This window comes from Gopherus flavomarginatus, chromosome 4 (assembly GCF_025201925.1).
Source record: "Gopherus flavomarginatus isolate rGopFla2 chromosome 4, rGopFla2.mat.asm, whole genome shotgun sequence".
NCBI classification, from domain to species: Eukaryota; Metazoa; Chordata; order Testudines; family Testudinidae; genus Gopherus; species Gopherus flavomarginatus.
The window spans coordinates 149,889,095-149,908,618 of NC_066620.1; the positions used below are offsets into that span (position 1 = coordinate 149,889,095).

General features: G+C 37.0%; 1 protein-coding gene across 1 annotated transcript in view; it reads right to left on the reverse strand.

Moving 5' to 3' along the window:
• Positions 1–1,529: 1,529 nt before the first annotated feature.
• Positions 1,530–19,524, reverse strand: part of ZNF292 (zinc finger protein 292) — a 66,003-nt gene continuing 48,008 nt past the window's right edge. Inside the window, exons 5-8 of the mRNA XM_050950065.1 lie at positions 19,241–19,443; positions 15,620–15,756; positions 13,775–13,916; positions 1,530–9,667 (exon numbers count right to left, since the gene is read on the reverse strand). Coding sequence (XP_050806022.1) covers positions 2,456–9,667; positions 13,775–13,916; positions 15,620–15,756; positions 19,241–19,443 — 7,694 coding nt within the window. The 3' untranslated portion in view covers positions 1,530–2,455. The remainder of the gene's footprint in view (positions 9,668–13,774; positions 13,917–15,619; positions 15,757–19,240; positions 19,444–19,524) is intronic.

Sequence of the window (19,524 nt, forward strand, 5' to 3'; positions counted from 1 at the left end):
CTAAGTCCGTTTGTGGATCTGGTCCCTAGGTACTAACATATGAGAAACTAATTAGAAACACAAATGATTGTGAACAGTATAGATTCACTGCTAAGTCTGAAATGCAATCATAAACAGTGTGTGTGTGTATATAGACTTAACATCAACATGTTTAGTCCTTATGTAACAAGGAAAGGTGCTAATATGGGTATGGAATTTTATAAAAAAGTGAAGTCTGCTGACTGCATACCTTTGATTATCACAAAACCATTCACTTGAAAGTGCCCAATTAGAATTTTACAAGACTGGATGTTTTTCTAAAAAGATATGCTCTATTTCAACCATATATATTGGAGCTGAAGCAAGAATTAATTCAAGGAAGTCCTATGGACTGTGTTCTGCAGGTCAAAGTAGACTATCACAATGGCCCCTTATGACCTTAAAATCCAAGAATATTTTGATTTTAAAACACATTTACGTTCAGCAGCCATAGTTGCTTTCTTGATTTGGAGGCAGCAATGGTTTAGTGGCTCAAAAGCAGATGAAAGTTACTGTTGACAGCTAACGGGGCTCACTTCACACAAGAGCATTTGTTTTTGTGTTAAATGGTACTCTGTTTAAGACTAGATGCTGACAGCCTATTCACAAGGTTTAATTACTCCCTCTCTCCTACTACATTTTTTACATCATCTGCATCCTCAAAGTAGATTTCATTTTACTCTGAATAAAAATGTCTTTTGCACCAATATTCAAGTCAGCTGTCAAAGAGTATAGGTGAGAAGTTTAAAGCAATCAAATGTAGTATTTAATGCAAAGAGGATTACATGGGAGTGAGGCAAGTCTGTAGAAAAATCAAGCGAACAGCAGTCAAGATAAAGACCATTTTATAGCACTTAAGGTAGGTTATGTCCAATAACAGAGAATCCAAGGAAAATGATTTTTGGTACCAAACAATATAGCTGGCTGGTTCACTGTAAATTAAGGATAATCTTATGTATTGTTTGAAAACATTTTAAATTTTCTTGGATAATGAGAGCTCCCACTAATGTATTTACTGTTTGGGTTACTAAACAAATTATATCCTTGTCACTGCAGTTAGTAGCATAAAGAGAGATCTCACAAATCCCAGTTATGACAAGTGGCACTGCTTCCAACGCTCATTCCAGTGTGGAAATACAGAGTAGGCAAAACCCTTGCCAAAACCAGTCGGCAAGAGGAAAGGTGAGTGCAGAGGGAACCTATGCCACCTGTAGAGTACAGATATTTTGTCTCTGAGTTCACAATCTCTACCTGTCTTTTTAGAAAGTGCTCCATTTATTCAGTTTTAAATGTCATGGCATGAAGACTCATATTTATAGATAGATTCCACTCTGGTATGGTCAAAATAAACATGTTTAAAAAGCCATCATCAAAACAAAACAAAACAAAAAACAAAAACACCCTGCCCCAGATCCCACTGTTTCCGAAGTAGCATTTTTTTAAACAAAAAAAATTAAATTATACATCAATTTAAGTTACAGAAACAAAAATAACCTTCATAAGATCACATGTATAAAACAAGAAATGAAATGTGATTTTATTTAAGGCAATACTGGGCTACTTCACAAATCACCACCTCAAATATATACACTGCTCCACACTACTAATTTTCTATCACATTCACAACAGGTTCTTCAATACCAAATGCTGTTTAAAATCTCCAATGTAGCAAACTATTTTTATTCACATTTCCATTATATTATGGAATCATAATAACTTTGTACCCAATTAAAAGCAATGAAAAATGTAGTTATAGGAAAACTATTTAAATTTATGACATAACTACATGTGAATACCATCCAAAGATACTGGATGTTAAAATTTACAAAAAATGAGAACTGTCAGTATGTGCTGAACATATGAAATGTGATCCTATCCAGCTTCTTTCCTGTAAATAAATGCTTTAAGCAAAATAAACTGGATATGGCAGACTTATCTAGGTTTAGTTCAAAAAGTTCTTAATTTAAAACGATTAAAGGACAATTTTAAAAACTTGATTGCTTAGTTACAAATTAAAATTCCGAATATAAATGTGTCATTTAATAGTTTAGACATACAGACTGCTGGTGGCAGCAAATGATTTACAATAATAAATATATACAAAAAATGTATCTACAAATAAAGAGTACTGTTATACATGAGAAGTGACCTGGTGAAAGATACCAATCACAGACAATTCACAAAGATTTAGTTAATGGAAAGGACAATTTGATAGAAAGCTGAAGTTCTGATCAACTATTTACAAAACTGAAGCAATGATTCTGTTCCTCAAGTCCCATAGGGATAAAAACAAATAAGAAATTTACATGACTAATGTCATGTTTCTGCTAGGTTAAATCACTTCAACAAAATAAAAAAGCTTCACAATTACTAGCATGCTTGATGGCTTCCTATTCAAAATAAAAATGTATTACAGGTCATGTTTAAAATACAGTTATCAGTAATGTGATTCCCCTTCCTCATTACCCAAAAGAATTTCTTTTGCAACTGTAGCCGCTGGATCATCCTCCCAATGTCCTTCAAGTTTTTTCAGACTGACAGTAGGTTTCATTTCCTGAAGTTGCTTCAACACAAGCTCAGTGCAGTCTTTAAGAGTCTTGTCTAAAACTATTTTTACTTTATCACTACACTGAAGTTGTGATGGATTGGCAAACTGTACAAGGGTTTCGCTTTCAGTACAGGACCACGTAATGTTACTACTTGCCAAGGAGGTCTTTTCATTGGATTTTTTTGAGCTTGAATGAGACCCTTTTTTGGTTCCACTGCTATGGTAGTCTCTCTCAGCATTTTTCTTTTGCTTCACAGCAGACTCTTCAAGGAACTTGAGGAACGACACTTCAAATCCCATAGGCTTAAATGAACTCCAATCGAAAGTTGTGGGTTGCTCTTCAGCGGTCTGAATAGCAACAGCAGTCTCTTCCTCCCTACGCATGCTACTCAATTCAACTGCCAGTCCTTCTTCAGGTTTCTCAAGTCTTCTCTTTTTATTCTGAGAGAGGTTTTTTTCTTTATTTGCTCTCTTTAAATTATTTGATTTTTGCTTTTCTGAGTGGCAGGAGACAGTTTCCTGAAAGTTACTATTTACACTGGAAGAGGTCTTAGCTGGATTTTCAGCACACGTGCAATCCTCATTAATCAGTTTAGTAATGAAGAGTTCTGTCAGTTCATCCACTTCATCCTTCTCACCTTTCTCAATTTCACTCTGTGGTAATGCAGAGGTACTCAAGTCATCATTGCTCTCTGGCAAACATGGATCAGACTCTTTCACATCACTTTTTTTATTAGCTTCCTCTTGTTCAGAGGATGCTTCCTTTACTTGTGATACAGAGTGTTTTTTTGAGACAATAAGAAGATTTCTGTGTTGTGAAGTAAATGCCTTAGATAACTTATGACATTTATAATGCCTAATTATATTACTCTCACTTGTAACGACTGAGGAACATCCTTTTATCATACAAGGATACTGTGTTACAAACCTGCTTGTACATTCAGATAAGGCATCATTTATAGCCTTTATCGAATACACATGTTTTCCACGTTTCAGGGAATAAGCCTTGTTTTCTTGAATCTGCCCACCTTTTGTATTCTTGCTTTCCAAGTTAACATTTTTCTTTCGTTTGGTCTTTATTGACAATCTGTTTCCTTCCTTTCCTGACCTATTGTGTTTCAGTCCTCTATGTTTAGACTTTATTGGCTTCTCTTGGTTTGCCTTGCTGGAAATATTTTCCTGACCTGGTGTTAATCGCCTGGGCCTTATTAAGTGATCTTTATGCCTATCATTATGTTTATTAAAAATGTGTCTTAGAAGGTTTGATCTAGTCGCGTACATACGATCACAGCCCTCACAATCACACTTGTATATGCCATCTTCTTCTACTTTGTTTGGCCTTATCTTAATTCCATGATCTGTTTCAAGATGTAGAATATAGTTAAAATAGGCTGTAAATGAAGATTTACACTGAGACTGATCACATGGAAATCTTCCAACATCCAGGGCTGATTTCATGCTTCCGATTTCCTCAGGAGTCATCTCATGAAGCTTCATATAATGCTGTATCAGACTAGTAACCTCTTGAAATATTCTCGAGCAGTCACTCACTTCACACCTGAATTCTTTCACAGTCTGTTTGGTTTCAATTTCATCACATTCTTCTTTACTTGGTTCACTTTCTTCTTCAACCTCCACAGAGAAGGCAGGCAAATCTGATTTGTGAACAGCCTGGTAATGAAGAATCAGGTTTTGCTGTATTGTAAAAGCTGCAAAACAGCCTTGATGGACACATCGGTATGGTCTGTAAGGACTATATCTAGTAGGAAACTCAAGAGATTTGGTAACTGGTTTCCTGCGTTTTCTTTCTTCTTTCTCCTTCCGATGCCTCCTAATTTTGCGTACTTTTGGTTGTATCTGTGTACTACTGAAAGAAGCTGCATTATGTTGCTCTGGAGGAACAGTAAGCACCTGTGGAGGTTTTTCCAGTTTTTCAGGATTTTTTTTTTCTGGGATTAGCTTTTCTGGGATTTTCACAGGTTGTATGACAGCCTCCTTCTTTACTTCCAGTCCTTTAACCAACCGAGGTTCGTTTTTACTTTTCATTATTAGAGTCTGCAGATTTTTTATTTCAACAGGCCGTTGGGTTATGTTTATAGCTTCATTATGAGATCGTCTTCCATAAGGTCTTTTTATTTTTAATTTTACCATTTCCTCCGTTGTGAAGTGATGCACCAGCTGACAGTGTGCTCGGAGATTTGAATTTCTTGTGAATGTTTTTGGACAGGTAGTTACAACACATTTAAATGGGGCATATTTCAATTGATGCTTCTTGATTTCCAGTATCATTTCTGCAGTGTACTGATGTACCTTGCCATAGTGTTTAAATAATGCATCCTTTGTCATAGCACTATAATCACAGCCTTGGTCCTGGCAGACGAAAGGCTTGTGGACTTTGTCACTAAATTGAATATTACTGGTCTCTGAAGATGGCTGGGCCACGGATGTTTTCTCAGTTGATACAACAGCAACAGCAGAAAGCGGTGCTAGAGTATCCATTGGAGGACACTGAGACACGCTATCAGACACCTGACTGGATGTATCATTTTCTAATCTCAGTTTCTGCAAACCCTCTAAAATCTCCAACACTTGAACATCATCCTTTTGAGAAGTTTCAGGTTGAGAAGAGTTACTCTTCGCAGTGATAGCATCTCTAGTGCGTACTGCGAATTGGGTATGGTTGGGTAACTTAATATTCTGTGAACAGTTTGCTGGAGGGAGTTTCGTAGTATTTACTTGTGTATTCTTGGTTGCCTCAATGACAGCATCCTGGATTTCATTTTTTACCTCAAGCATTTGGGAATTCATAGCAGTCTTAATTATTTCAAGGGTTTTCTCAAAGTTTTGAATAACATTGTCCTCTGAAATCTGTAAATCAGAATTTCCTTGAGCACAGGCATTCAGAGTCATCATCTGGGAGTCACCATTTTCAGTTTTTATTGTTAAAGGAGCTAATGCTGCATGAGACTCAAGATTAGTTTTGAAGTTTTCTTTGACACTGGGCACGAATAACTGATTGTCAACATTATTTAGTTTTTGTGTAAGATTTTCCACCAACACCTGAGACTCACAGTTTGCCAGTAAGTTTGACTGAAAATTATCTGTTGGTACTTGCACACTCCCTTCAGTGCTTTTGGCTAGAAGTCCCATTGCTGTTAAATCATTTACTACTAATTTTTGTGAAGAGTTAGGTGCAAGCAATGGAGTAGCTGCTTTTTTCTTTCTCTTTGACGCACTGCTCCCCTTCTTATTCAAAGTATTTGATCCTGAATTCTTGGGACTATTTATAACAGAAACTCGTGAACTATTACCTGCAAAATTCTGTGCTGCTGCAACAGAATTAGGAAATGAACCAGAGCACAAGCCATTTTCAATAGTCTTTAGCATTAAATCATCTGTTGCAAAAACAGGCAAATTGTTGCAGTCATCCGATGAAGGAATTTTGTTGTTTAGGGCCCGGTTTTGGTTTGTAAGTAGGGTACTTGGATTGCAGACTGTCTGCAAGAGAGAGGATACAGTTGGATTGGAGAGAACCGCTGCATTCATTTGAGTTGTACCAGTGACACAGCTAGTTGTAACTATATGTGGAAGCATTTCAGTGTTATCAAATGTACTTGGAATGCCTGCAGTTTCCAAGGCTTGTTTAATAATTTCATTTCCTTCCTCATTCCCACTCGGATTAAAGTTAGCCACACTAGCCCGTGGAAACATGGTCTGCAAAAAAGCAGCTGAACGATTTTCAGCTGTAAGCAACTGTAGGAACGATGGATCTTTAAAACATGCTTCTGGATTGAATGTAGACTCCTGGGGTTGCTGCAAATTTCCTACATTTGAGGAAAGAATCATACTGGCAAGTAGAGATGATTGTCCATTAGTCTGCAGGGCTTCTGGAGAAATTTCTGATCCCTCAATGGGTTTACAAACAGACCGTTTAGACAAGTGACCACCAAGTGATCTGGGATTAGTAAAAACTCTGAAACACCTACTACAGATAAATTTGCCATCTCTAATTATTGCTGGCCATTTCGCTCGCTTGTTATGTTTTGGCTTCCTTTCTTTTCCATTTGGACCCCGTCCACGATCCTTTTTCACTTTTTCTGAAGCTGGAAGTTGGGAGGTGGTTTCACTGAAGTTATTTTCATTATTTGCTCGAGAAGAAAAGATTGGTTCATCAATACTTTCTTCCTTTGGAAATACAGAACTAGTGTTTCCTTCTAGCTGTGATGAAAAATGATTTGTATTGTTTTCCAGCTGTGAGAAGACTGAATTTGGGACATGGTCTGCTGGTGAAGGAAAGAGAGAAATGGAATTGCTTTCAGCAGGTAAAGGAAGAAAGGGATCTGAACCACTGTCAATATTCAAAGGCATAACTGTTTTTGCCAGATCTTCTAATTGTGAAGGTAACGTCGTACTAGATAGATTTTCCATTTGGGAACATAAAACACTCTCGGGTTCACTTTTAATACAGACTGGATTTATGACACTTTCCACTGTTGGTATCATTGGATTAGATAAAGTTTCTAAGTGGGTTGGGAAAAGTGTATTTGAGACATGTTGCAAGTGACTCGCACAAGCAGAATTTACATTGGTTTTGTTTTGTGATGTAAAAGCAGCATTACTGGGGTTGTCTACTTGTGATGGCAAAAAATACAAAATCTTTCCATCACTAGGCATATTTTGCAAATTGCTGGGTTTTCTGGTTTTCTTATTCTTACGTTGCATTTTAAAAGCAGCATAATGATCAGGGTGTGCTGCCTTCATATGTTTGCCAATACTCTGTGAGGAGTTGTAGGTTCGAGTACACCCCTCAACTTGACAGTTAAATTTTTGAACTGGTGCTACCTGTGGTACAGCTGGAACTAAAGAACTGCTTAGGCTGGACTGTGACGGAAGAAATATAATACTCTCTAATGTCTTCAGGGGCAAATTAAATGGATTAGTTGCACTCTTAATACTGTCTTGAAGTTCAAGTTTGGAAATGGGTAAGTTGTTTCGAAAACCTGTCTGATTCTGCATGCTGAAGGGCATCATATTACTTACTTGTCTTTCTAGGCTTTTTGATGCAAGAGCTTCTGGTTTTGGTGTGTCTGAATTTACAGAAATGTTTTGAATATTCTGGGATTGACTGAAACAATTCTCCTCCTTTCTTTCCTGGAAACCTGGAAGACAATCACTGCAAGAATCTTCTGCTGCTGAACACAACTGCCGGACTACAGATTTACTGGTATCTATTTTACTGCCTGCAGAAGCTAACTTTCCTCTTCTTACAAAGTTATCCCGGACCTTCTGGCTAAGAATAGGCATCCTGATATTGCTGATTCTAATTGTTGCTTCTTTCTTTACCAGACCAGTGACAGAGTGCTCCAAACCATCAACAGAGAGGGAATCAGCTTGCCTCAGTGCGCTGGCTGATTTATTTGCTCTCTCTGTCCCAACTGATTCTACTTTGATTTGATCCCACACATTACTTCCTGCCTCAGTAAAGTTACTTGTGTTATTGTCTAGGGGACAGATCAATTCCTTTTTCACAGTGATCCCTTCAGGGTTTTCATTAGCTTTTGAAGATTGAATAAGATCAGTTCGATTAGTCTGGCCTTCAATCTCTAACACTTTTTCAGGCTGCTTATTATGATCTTCACCATGTTTTTCTAGTTCATTCTGAGAACGGTAAACTTTTCCACAGCCTGTAAATTTGCAGGTATAGGTATTATAGTGTTGTGCTTCATGATCATAGAGCAAATATGCTTCTGAAAACACTCTGCCACATTTAGGAAACATACACTTTGCTCTAAAGACTTGATGTTCTTTTCTATGAGTTAACAGCTCAGCGTAACTGTTAAAACCTGCTTTACATTTCATCTGTATGCAGATGTAGGGCTTGCTGCCACAGTGCATTTGTAAGTGATCGTTGAGGTGAGTAACACTTACAAAATGTCGTCTACAGTACTGGCAAATCACTTTTTTGCTTTGCATTTCAAGAAAACGTTTTGCTTCTTCATTATCTTTATGCCCTTTTGCATGTGCAATCAAATTTTTAAAGTATTTAAAACCTTTTTTACAAAATGTTACTGGACAAGTGAATTCATTTACAGGCAATGGTTTTTGAACTGGTATTATCTCTGGTACATAAGGTTTATCTTTGTCATCATTTTCATCATCTGAACCATCGTTATCGTTGAACACTATGAAGTCTGCTGAATAAAGACTATTCTTTTTAATGGGTCGTTGTTCCTGCTTGGATATGGCATCAGCCTTCTGATTCTCACTGGTGGTTGCTATTTTAGGAGGTCTTCCCAATCTTCTCAGTGGTTTCATAGCAGCCAGTCTCTCTTTGCTGGACTTCTTAACATGTAGAGTTACATGAGGAACAAAGGTTTCTTTAGAATTAAAATTGTGTGCACATATAGGGCAACTGTAAATTCCATCTTTATAGTGTTTCTGTGCATGCCTAACTATTCTATGACCAAGGAATTCTTTGTCACATAACACGCAATACTGCATGTAGGCTTGCCAGTTCCTAAACCTAGCTGATATGAATCCCCGCTCTCTCAGTTTTTTAATTTCTCTCTTTTTCTGCTTTTCATCTCTTATGCCTTTAAGCAGGCTTGTAGCTTCATCAAAATTGCCAGCAAGACCATTCAGAGAAGTTTCTTTATTCTCCTCTTGGCAATCTTCGACCTTCTCATATACTTCACTGTCATTCAACTCATCTATTGAAGATACAATGGATGCCTCCTCTCCCATCAATGCAAGACACTGACGTTTTAGAGTTTTCCAGTCCCAGAATTCTGGATCAAAAGGCCACTGAGTTTTCAATACAAGCAAGAGCTCGCACCGTAATGAATTTGGTATTGGAAGATTCTCTTCATCATATTTCTGGTCAGGCTGATTATACAGCATTTCAACAGCATAGTATGCATCCACAGTGGGCTCAAGAAGAAATTCACTTAATTGACAAGCACGTTTAACCTCCAAATCATCGGGCAACAAACAGGAGATAGTCTTGCAAATGGATATCTTGACATCTGTGTTTTCACTGGATTCCAAGCGCAGTGCTTTCACACACAGTTCAATACAGGTTGCAAGTCCAGCAGCTTCAATCTGCAATGTACAAAGACACAAATTTTAAAAAGTCAATTTACTTCAACTGTTTCTGCATTTGTTATTACAAGATTATTTTCATAGTTAAATCCTGAATTTCAAGAAATTGTAAAGGCAAATCATAATAAGGCGTTTATTATTCACATATTAAGTTAAAAAAATGATAACTTAGTAGCTCATACTGTAGAACTGTGCACCACAATGAAATAAAACCCTACTTTGCTTGAGTTACTTGGTCTCCAGGCTGGTAAAGGAATCTGAAACACCAGCCTTTTTAAAATTCACACATAAGTGAAAAATCCAGTAGGCTCCCCCTCATGTTGCCCTGTTAGGATTACTTATTTCAGGAGTGTGTTCAGTAGTTCAGTCCTTGTACTAACGAAGTACTGGGCCTTTCCCAAACAAAACCGACCAATTATGCCAAATTGTATGTTATAGTTTTGAGAGGGACTCTGTTGATATCAGATTCATTTCACTTAGGACCTTCAACTTAGGACTTGAATTCTGGTCACAGATGTGGAAGGTAAGTGTGGTAATCAGTAAGTCTTCTAACCTTCCCGGTTACACTAATTATAGCAGTACACACAGCACCTCGATCATCATTTACACTAAGGCCACTTTACACCACCAGGCAGAGACATGGTGGGATAAGTCTCATGACTAGAATATTGGTATAGAGAGGTATAGCTTATTCAAGGACAGGCAGGGTAAAAATGGAAGAGGTGCTGCATCATATAATCAAGAATGTGTACACTTGTTGGCAGATAAAGAATCAGGTGAGTGGCAGACCAGTTGAAAGTCTCTGGGTAAAGATAAAACAGTAAAAATTAAGCCTGACATCCTGGTAGGGATCTACTATAAACGATCAAATTAGAAAGAGTAGGTGTATGAGGCATTTCTAGATCAAACACCACAAATATCCAAAGCAGAAGATTGAGTAGTAATGGGGGATTTTAACTACCCAGACAACTGTTGGAAAAGGAATACAGCAAACACGACATTTCCAATAAGCTATTGCAATGTATTGGGGACAACTTTTTGTTTCTGGAAGTGAAGGATTTAACTGGAGCACAGCCATTTTATCTCTGATTCTGACCAACAGAGAAAAAATTGATTGTGAAGGTGGAAGACAATTTGGATGGAAGTGACCATCGTTCTAAGGAAAGGAAGGAGTGAGAGCACAATGGCAAAAATAAAATAGACTTAAAACTAAGAGAACTGGTACATAGGTCCCATGGGAAGAAAATCTAAGGGATAAAAGAGATCAGGAGAGCTGGGTGTTTCTCAAGGAGACTATATTAAAGGAACAACTGCAAACTATCTTGATGCAAAGGAAAAACTGTCTGAGGCCAACATGGCTCCATCAGGATCTCTTTAGTGACTGCTAAATCAAAAAGGAATCCTACAAAACATGGACAAATTGCTATGAAGGCGTGCCAAAGAAAAGAACAAGCATATAGAGACAAAAACAAAAAAACAAAGGAACAAAATGAGTTACATCAAGCAAGGGACAGAAAAGGCAATAAGAGGTTCTTTAAATATATTAGGAGGAAAAGAAAAACAAAGGGAAGTGTAGGTCTTCTGTTTAGCAAGGAAGGAGAGCTAATAACTGATAACATCAAGAAGGCTTAGGTGTTTAATGCCTATTTTCTTCAAATCTTCATTAAAACGGTTATTGTTGACCAGATTCTCAACACAATTAATATTAAACAACAAGGGAAAAGAAATGCAAGCCATAAGTGGGAAAGAACAAGTTACAGAATATTTAAGTAAATTAGAGGTATTCAAGTCATGAAATTCATCCTAGGGAATTTAAGGAACTAGCTGAAGCAATCGGAACAATTAGCAATTATCTTTGAGAATGACTGCAACACGGAAGGGCATATGTAGTGGGGCCCCGCAGGCGTCAGTTTTGCATCTGGTACTATTCCGTATTTACATTAATGACTTGGATAATGGAATGGAAATGTGTAGATAACACCAACCTGGGAAGGTGTGCTATCACTTTGGAGGAAAAGATTAGAATTAAAAACAAAACTGACAAATTGAAGACTTGGTCTGAATTCAACAAGAAGAAATTCAATAGCCTGGGGCAAAGTACTTCACTTGAAGGAAAAATCCCACGCACAACTACAAAATGGGGGATAACTGACTAGGTAGTTGTACTGCTGAAAAGGATTTGGAGTTTATAGTGGATCAAAAATTGAATATGAGTCAACAATATGATGTAGTTGCAAAAAAGGCTAATATCGTTCTAGGGTGCATCAACAGCAGTGTTATATGTAAGACACAAGAGGTAACTGTCCTGCTCATCATGGCACCGGCGAGGCCTTAGCTGGAGTACTGTGTCCAGTTCTGGGCACCAAACATTACTAAAGATGTGGACTAACTGGAGAGAGTCCAAAGAAGAGCAACAAAAATGACAAAAGGTTAGAAAATGACTTATGAGGAAATGTTAAAAAAAAAAAAAAAAGGCATGTTTAGTCTTGAAAAAAGATGACCGTGGGGGGGAAGGGGGAGAAAGACACCTAATAATAGTCTTCAAACATGTTAAGGGCTGTTATAAAGAGGACAATGATCAACTGTTTTCCATACTCACTGAAGGTAGGACAAGTAGTAACAGGCTTAATTTGCAGCAAGGGAGACTTAGGTTAGCTACTAGAAAAACTTTCTAACTATCGGGCTAGTTAAGCTCTGGAATAGGCTTCCAAGAGAGACTGTGGAATCCCCATCATCTGAGGTTTTTAAGAACAGGCTGGACAAACTTGTCAGGGATGGTTTAGGTTTACTTACTCGTTCCTCAGCACAGGGGCTGCTACTTGATGATTTCTCGAAGTCTCTTCCAGCCCTACATTTGTATAATTCTGTTACATTTATATTCACTTTAAGGTCCCGCTACACTGCTGAAGGAGTGTAAATGAGAAGTAAGGTGACTGTATTTATGAATAAACAATCCTATTCCTATGTCTTAAATTTCTACTATCAGGGAGAATGATTCATAGCTCATTCAGTGAAGACTTCCTGTTTTTAGGAAAAATATTAGGCATATAATGCATGTGGCTCAAGGTCTGGACCACAACTCTTCATGCAACCAGTTATTTCTACCCAATCCAAATTTAAAAAGTAAATTAACCTTAAATGAAGGAAGTAGTAGGAGGAGTATAGTCCCACAGAATATACTAACTGAAAACAACTTGTTTTTCCTCTTAAAACAATTATCTATGGATCCAAAGTCTATAGAACAAAAAACTCAAGGGAGGACAAGACAAAGTGATTAACATTAAATAATACAACCACGATGTAGAGAAGACTTGGAACAATGGGTGACCCTACATACAAGATTAACTGAGATACACGGATTGAGTTTAGGATACAGAATCAGTTCTAAATCCATAAAAAGCAAAATACTTCAGGGTTAAGTTATAACTTAACTCCTCAAAGCAAAATCATACCCTTAATGGTGAATCATAAAGCAACAATCAAGTTGTTTTTTGCCTTTTACAGTTTGTTTAAAAGGTTGAGAGTCTCAAATTTCCCCCCTCAAATCTTTTTCTTTCCTATTTTATTTTCATTAATATTTGAAGTATAAAGAGTTATCAGGTCCTTACATTCCTCTCTTCACTAAAGTAACTTGTCAAGCTATTTGGAGCGTAGGACTCATGTTACAGGAGGGTGTATCCTCAGCTATAGCTCTCCTGTCTCCCAACTGCTGAGCTGCAACATCTATTCCCCCTCATGTCTACAATGAAAAGTTGTAATAAATTAAATCAGTTTAGCTACTGCAACCCTTTGTGTGGACATTCTTAAGTCAATTTAAGGGTGTCTTACATTGATTCATCTTAAGTTAATTAATTATCAACTTTAGCCAAATGGCTATGAAAGACTCAAACCGATTTAAGAAAGTCTACCAAAAGGGGGATGCAGTGATGTAATTACATCAGTTTATATACCGACTTACTTAAATCGGTACAACTTGCATAAGTAGGCAAGGCTTAGGGCTCGAAGGTTTAATGTACTTGCTAGCTGACATCCAGAAAATTTCCAAATCCTGATCTGATGTTCCATTCAAAAGGCCATGAAAAAATACACCTTCTAGAGTATCCTTACCTCTGAATTAATTACTTTAATCAGGAAGAATATATGATAAACCGTCTTAGTTAACACCGAAAGTTGACGACACCTCTCTAGATACACTTGTACAGAAGGCTCTACCCTTTGCTGCAGTTTGCTCCAGAAGAGTGTCAATTCCCTGGAAACAGAGAGTTTTAAAAGACAGAATAAATGGCAGTACTAACACAACCACTATATTTGATCAATTTGCGGTTCTTTTAAAAAAAAATATGAAGGATGAAAACAGGATTTATGCTGCCTCTCTAAAATACCTAACAATTCATACTTTCTTTTATAAAAGATCAGGGTTCATCTGTTCTGGGGTTTATTAATAGGAGTATCAGATGTAAGACACAGGACGTAATTGTTCTGCTCTACTTGACACCAGTGAGGCCTCAGCAGGAACACTGTGTCCAATTTTGGATGCCATATTTTAAGAAAGATGTTGACAAACTGGAGAGAGTCCAGAGGAGAACAACCAACATGATAAAAAGTTTAGAAATCCTGAACTATGAAGAAACCCTGTTTTTTAACCTATGTTGAGTCTTGAGAAAAGATGACTGAGAGGGAACCTGGTTAAGTCTTCAAATATGTTAAGGGCTGTTATAAAGAAACGGGTGATCAATTGCTCTCCATGTCCACTGAACGTCGGACAAGAAATAATGGGCCTAATCTGCAGCAAGGGAGATTTTGGTTAGATATTAGGAAAAACTTTTTAACTATAAAGGTAGTTAAGTAGTGGAACAGGTTGCCAAAGGAGGTTTTTAAGAACAAGTTAGAAGAATATCTGTCAGGGATGGTTTAGGTATACCTAATCCTGCCTCAGCACAGGTGGATGGACTACATGACCTCTTGCAGTCCCTTCCAGCCCTACATATTTATGATTCTATGTTAATGCATAGACTTTATGTACACTTTATTATAATTAATTACTCTGAAATCTAGCATTATAAAGTTAGATTGTTACACTTATACTTTTATTCAAGTAAAAATATCGAGGCCAGACTGCTTCTTTATAACAAAATAAATTAGAAAACACCAAAACTGAAGGTGTAAATGACAAGAATGTTTTAGACAACCAGTGGAATGATATACAAAGATTGGTCCCAAGCCTACAGCAGGATCCATTACTGCAAAGCCCTGCTCTCTTCCATCTCCAATTATCTTCAAGTTATACTTCACATAGGTACAGGAATCAGCATTAGCAAATCCCGGAGCAGGACTGGGACCAAACCAGCAAGTTACCAACTTTACCAGACTGAAGTTAAAGTTCCAGTGAGTCAGCTGCCTCCCAACAAGACCTGCCAGTTGCCCTGGATGCCCAGTGAAAGCTTGTTTTAACTACCAAATACTGTTAAACTAGCATGTGGCTTCAATGTGGAGAGATCTTGCTGGAAGAAGATTTCACATGAAAACCTGCACATTTTTCAATACAGGCAAAAAGAAGTAGGTGACTTATGTGAAAAGTGCTCTTCCAGACAACAGAATTGTTGTCTAAAATTGAGACAGTTTTCATTACAGTGTTGACCACCTGCCTAACAGATGTAAAATTATTTTTTTTCCACAACGTAATACAGTTAATTTATTGTTAAGTTAAGTGACTCAGCACTCACATCATCTGCTGATGCCTGATCCACAATATGGCCTTTGAAACAATCAAAAAATTGTAAGGTAATGATGGTAATTATTATGGGTTATTACAAAAGCATTAAATTTTATATTAAGCTTTTTCTTTTGTTTTTTCAAAAAAAGTTGACAGGCCCTATTCCTTCCAATAGATTTTAAAGTGTCAAATGCTCCAGTTTTACTCTTAGAAACAAACAAAAAGAGATTCTAACTCACCAGGCACAGTACATCTCTCCTTGCTGTAGCTGACGAGATAAAAACGCTGCACATAAAATTAGAGCACTTTTTTCATCTCCATCAGACTCTAGGTTACAGATCATTTCTAAGGCATCTTTGCAATCTACTGCTGCGATCTGGAGAGGAAAAATACAAGATCACTGACTAGATGGTTTTCAAGCATGTGCTAATATGGTGCTCTGTGGAAAACCAGGAATAAGGAATTTAATGAACATTTTCAAACATCTTATTTTTCAATTAATTGCTTAAAGTAATTCAAGAGCTTCTGGATAGAACACGCATGTCAAAATACTGGATCTGCCAAAAGTAAAAGGAAAGTTGTACACAGGTAAAATGGATATAAGCATGTATCTGAAAGATATTGTAAGACTTAATGTTTACGTGTCTACAGTAAATTCATCCAAAGATCTTAAAGCCCATTATTCATATTATACGTAAAACTACACATACTAACAGTAATGTGTATCTCTCTCTCTCCTTACATATCAGTATAATTAATGAGTAGTTTTAATAAACTTTATATTACAGCCTGACTTCTATACAAAAAGATTTACTTACTGTTAACTCAGATTCCCCATCCAACTCAACTTACTAAAATCAATGATGCTATTGCTGCTCAGTAATGAAAGGATGCGAAGGTTAATATAGGAGTATCACTGTATCTTCCACAAAATCAAAGATAAAGGGGGCAAAATAATCTACCTTCAGTAAGCAGGTTAACTGAATGTTTTCCTAGCAGATGTGTTACATTCTTTTTGGTATTTTTATTATTTAAAGCTGGGGGTTATAGACTAGTAATGTTTACCTCCTAGATTTTGATGGGAAACACATCCTGCCAACTGTACTATGGTTGGTGTTCACCATTAGGCCAAGGGCCTATTGATAAGTAAAGGCCTATTGTCAAGTAAACCAAAGCCCTAGCAAGCTTTAAAAATCATTTGTAATAATATTATTAAATGTGTAACTTTTATTAAGAGTGGAAAATTTACTGAATGAGGCAGGGTTCTCTATTACTGAACAGTGATTATATCCTAACCTAACAAGGCAGTGGTTTTCAACCTGTGGTCTGTGGACCCCACTATGTCTAAGGGGTCTACGAAAGTTGACTATGAAAATAAAGTTTTGGATCCCAGAAAAGGCATTCTGTTTTTCTGATCATCAACAGTATGTGAACCCCCGGCCCTCTTACAGGTCAAACTCTGGAAGTGTTGTCGTTACCACACAAGCCCAGTTTAGCGCCCTTTCTTACGCTGCGTCAAATGCCGTGCTGAGCATGTTCAACATTTATAGCTGAATTCTGCTGAGTCCGTTTTCAGCCTAAGATTCTTATGGTAGGGGTCTGCAGACCACAGATCGAATTTCTAAAGGGGTCTGCACCTCACATCGAAATTTTGAAGAAGTCCACAAATGAAAAAAGGTTGCAAACCAGTGTAATAGAGCAATATAATCCCCTCTGATCGTGGTACTTTTTCTTTCTCCAATAAAATAACAATGCCTGTACCATCCCTCATATTTTTTCCTTTTTCCTCTTTCCACACTTACCAGATCTCAAATATACAATCCTCTCTGATTTTGATCCATTTCTCTCTCTTTATGGTTTAACATATTATCTGCAAAATATTGTTTGTTTCTCTAAATACCAACTATTACTATAAAACCCCTCAGACTGTCTTTTTCCTATATAAATAGTCAAGTTATGTAAATCTCAGACTTTCCTCATTTTCTCTCTGAGCAGTATCAAATAGTGCTACAAAGCTCATCAACATTTGCTGATTTTTCCACTCTAATTATTGAAGAATAACACGCTTCCTCAGTTTTGAGAACTGCCTCTCTGAGTCACTAACTTGATTAAGGGGAGAAAATATCAGGTAGAAAGAGTCTCTTTAATTTATCTGAGAAAGGCATAACAAGAACCAATGGTGGGAAGCTGAAGCTAGACAAATTCTAATTAGAAATAAAGCACACCTTTGTAACAGTGAGGGTGATTAACCACAGAACATAGTAGGGGTGGATTCTCCATCTATTGATGTCATCAAATCAAGACCGGATGCCTTTCTGGAAGATATGCTCTAGTCAAACACAATTTATGGAGTTCAGTATATGGGTAATGATGAAACTGTCTGACTTGTGTTATAAAAGAGGTCAGACTAGATGATCTAATGGTCCCTTATGTCCTTAAAATCTCAGAATCCCTGACACAAGGGCCACACCCCTCTGCCAAATTTCATGTCTTTGTTCTAAAACATGGGGGCAACTAGAGGCTTCCAAAATTTTTAAACACACGTAGAACATATTTTTTCTAGCCTCTTTCCTGAAAATGGCTGAATAGTTTTGGCTAACATCTTCCAAAAAATGTCAGCCTAAGACACACACTCAGCATAGAAAAATTCAGCCCAAATGGTTAAGCTTTGGCATATAAGTAACAGACAGCAGGGTCTGATAGACAACCTGAATAATAGGCGGTGCCATCAGCCATGCCTATAATAAAGGACAGGTCACTGAAAGAACTTTTGATAACTTGTAAATAACCCAGTGTTAAACTTGGAATAAGGTTTAAAGGAACACGACTATGAAATATTTATCCGACAGAAATTTACAGTAACTAAGTCATAATACAAATTGTTTCTCTGAAGATTTACAACGCATTCTCGTTATAATGAATTTTGCATAAATTTGTAAGTTTTTTTTAAAAAGGGAATTTAAAACCCATAGTAAGTGACTAGTAGAAAATGTGAAGAAAGAGCTGCAAGACAATTGTAAAGATTTTGAAAACAGAAGACTAACATGACATATAATCAAAGATAATTGAAAAAAATATTTTAAAAAGGGGCCAGATGTATCTGTAATCATTTTACTGTAATCCTTGTATGTACCAGGTAAAACTGTTCCACAAGTGACTTTACTTGTGAGTGGATACTTCAAATCAAGTGAGTGAAAGCCTAGTGAACACTACTACTAAAATACATATACGCAGAACTGCAGAACCATTACCAAAATTGGCCAGCAGGATGGAAAATACAAGTTAAGTAACTGCAGGTATTCTAATTAACAAAGTACATATTCCTGTCACACATTACAAAAATGATCATAGCCTCTTTATTATCGTAATTTATAGCTGATAAACAGGGGGGCCTGTGATCAAAGCCCCACTGTACTAACCAGTATACAGAAACATAATAAGAAACAGTCTCATCTCTGAAGGGCTTACAATTAAAACAGACAAGAAGAAAAAGGATGGAAGAAAGTGAGTATTATTTTCCCCATTTTACAGAGGGGAACTGAAGCACAGAGAGTTCAAGTATCTTGTGCATTCACACACAGGAAAGCTGTGGCAGAGCCCGGAACTAAATCTGTACGCTAGCAGTAAGACTTGTTTTATTAAAAAAAAAGGAAAAAAGATTTCCAGTTACAGTTTGACAGAGAGCCTTAAAATGAGCAATTTTGCAGAAAAGATACAAAAACCCAACAAATTGCATACTATGTTTTATATACTGTTTTTAAGCAAGGGATTTCTTTTCTATAGGAAAGAAAAAACATCATCATCAATACTGCAGTACCTATAGAAAAAAAAATCACAAACTAAAAGTAATGTTTACTCACCTCCTCCATTAGCTTTTCATTTGGTGATCCTGAACAAAGACAGACCAGGTAGGTTTGCTTAAAATTGCCTTTGGTGCTGATTTCTGGGTGGTCAGAGCACAACTTTGCCAGGGAAGTTGCTTGAGTCAACTGCTTTGCTTTCATTAGATGTTTAATTCGCATATCGAGCAAAATGGGGCCTTCAAACACTAAAAATTCATTCACTTAAAGAAAAACAAGACAAAATGTTACATATAAATATTTCATGAAGTGTTATGCAGTTAACAGATGGAATTTAATCATAT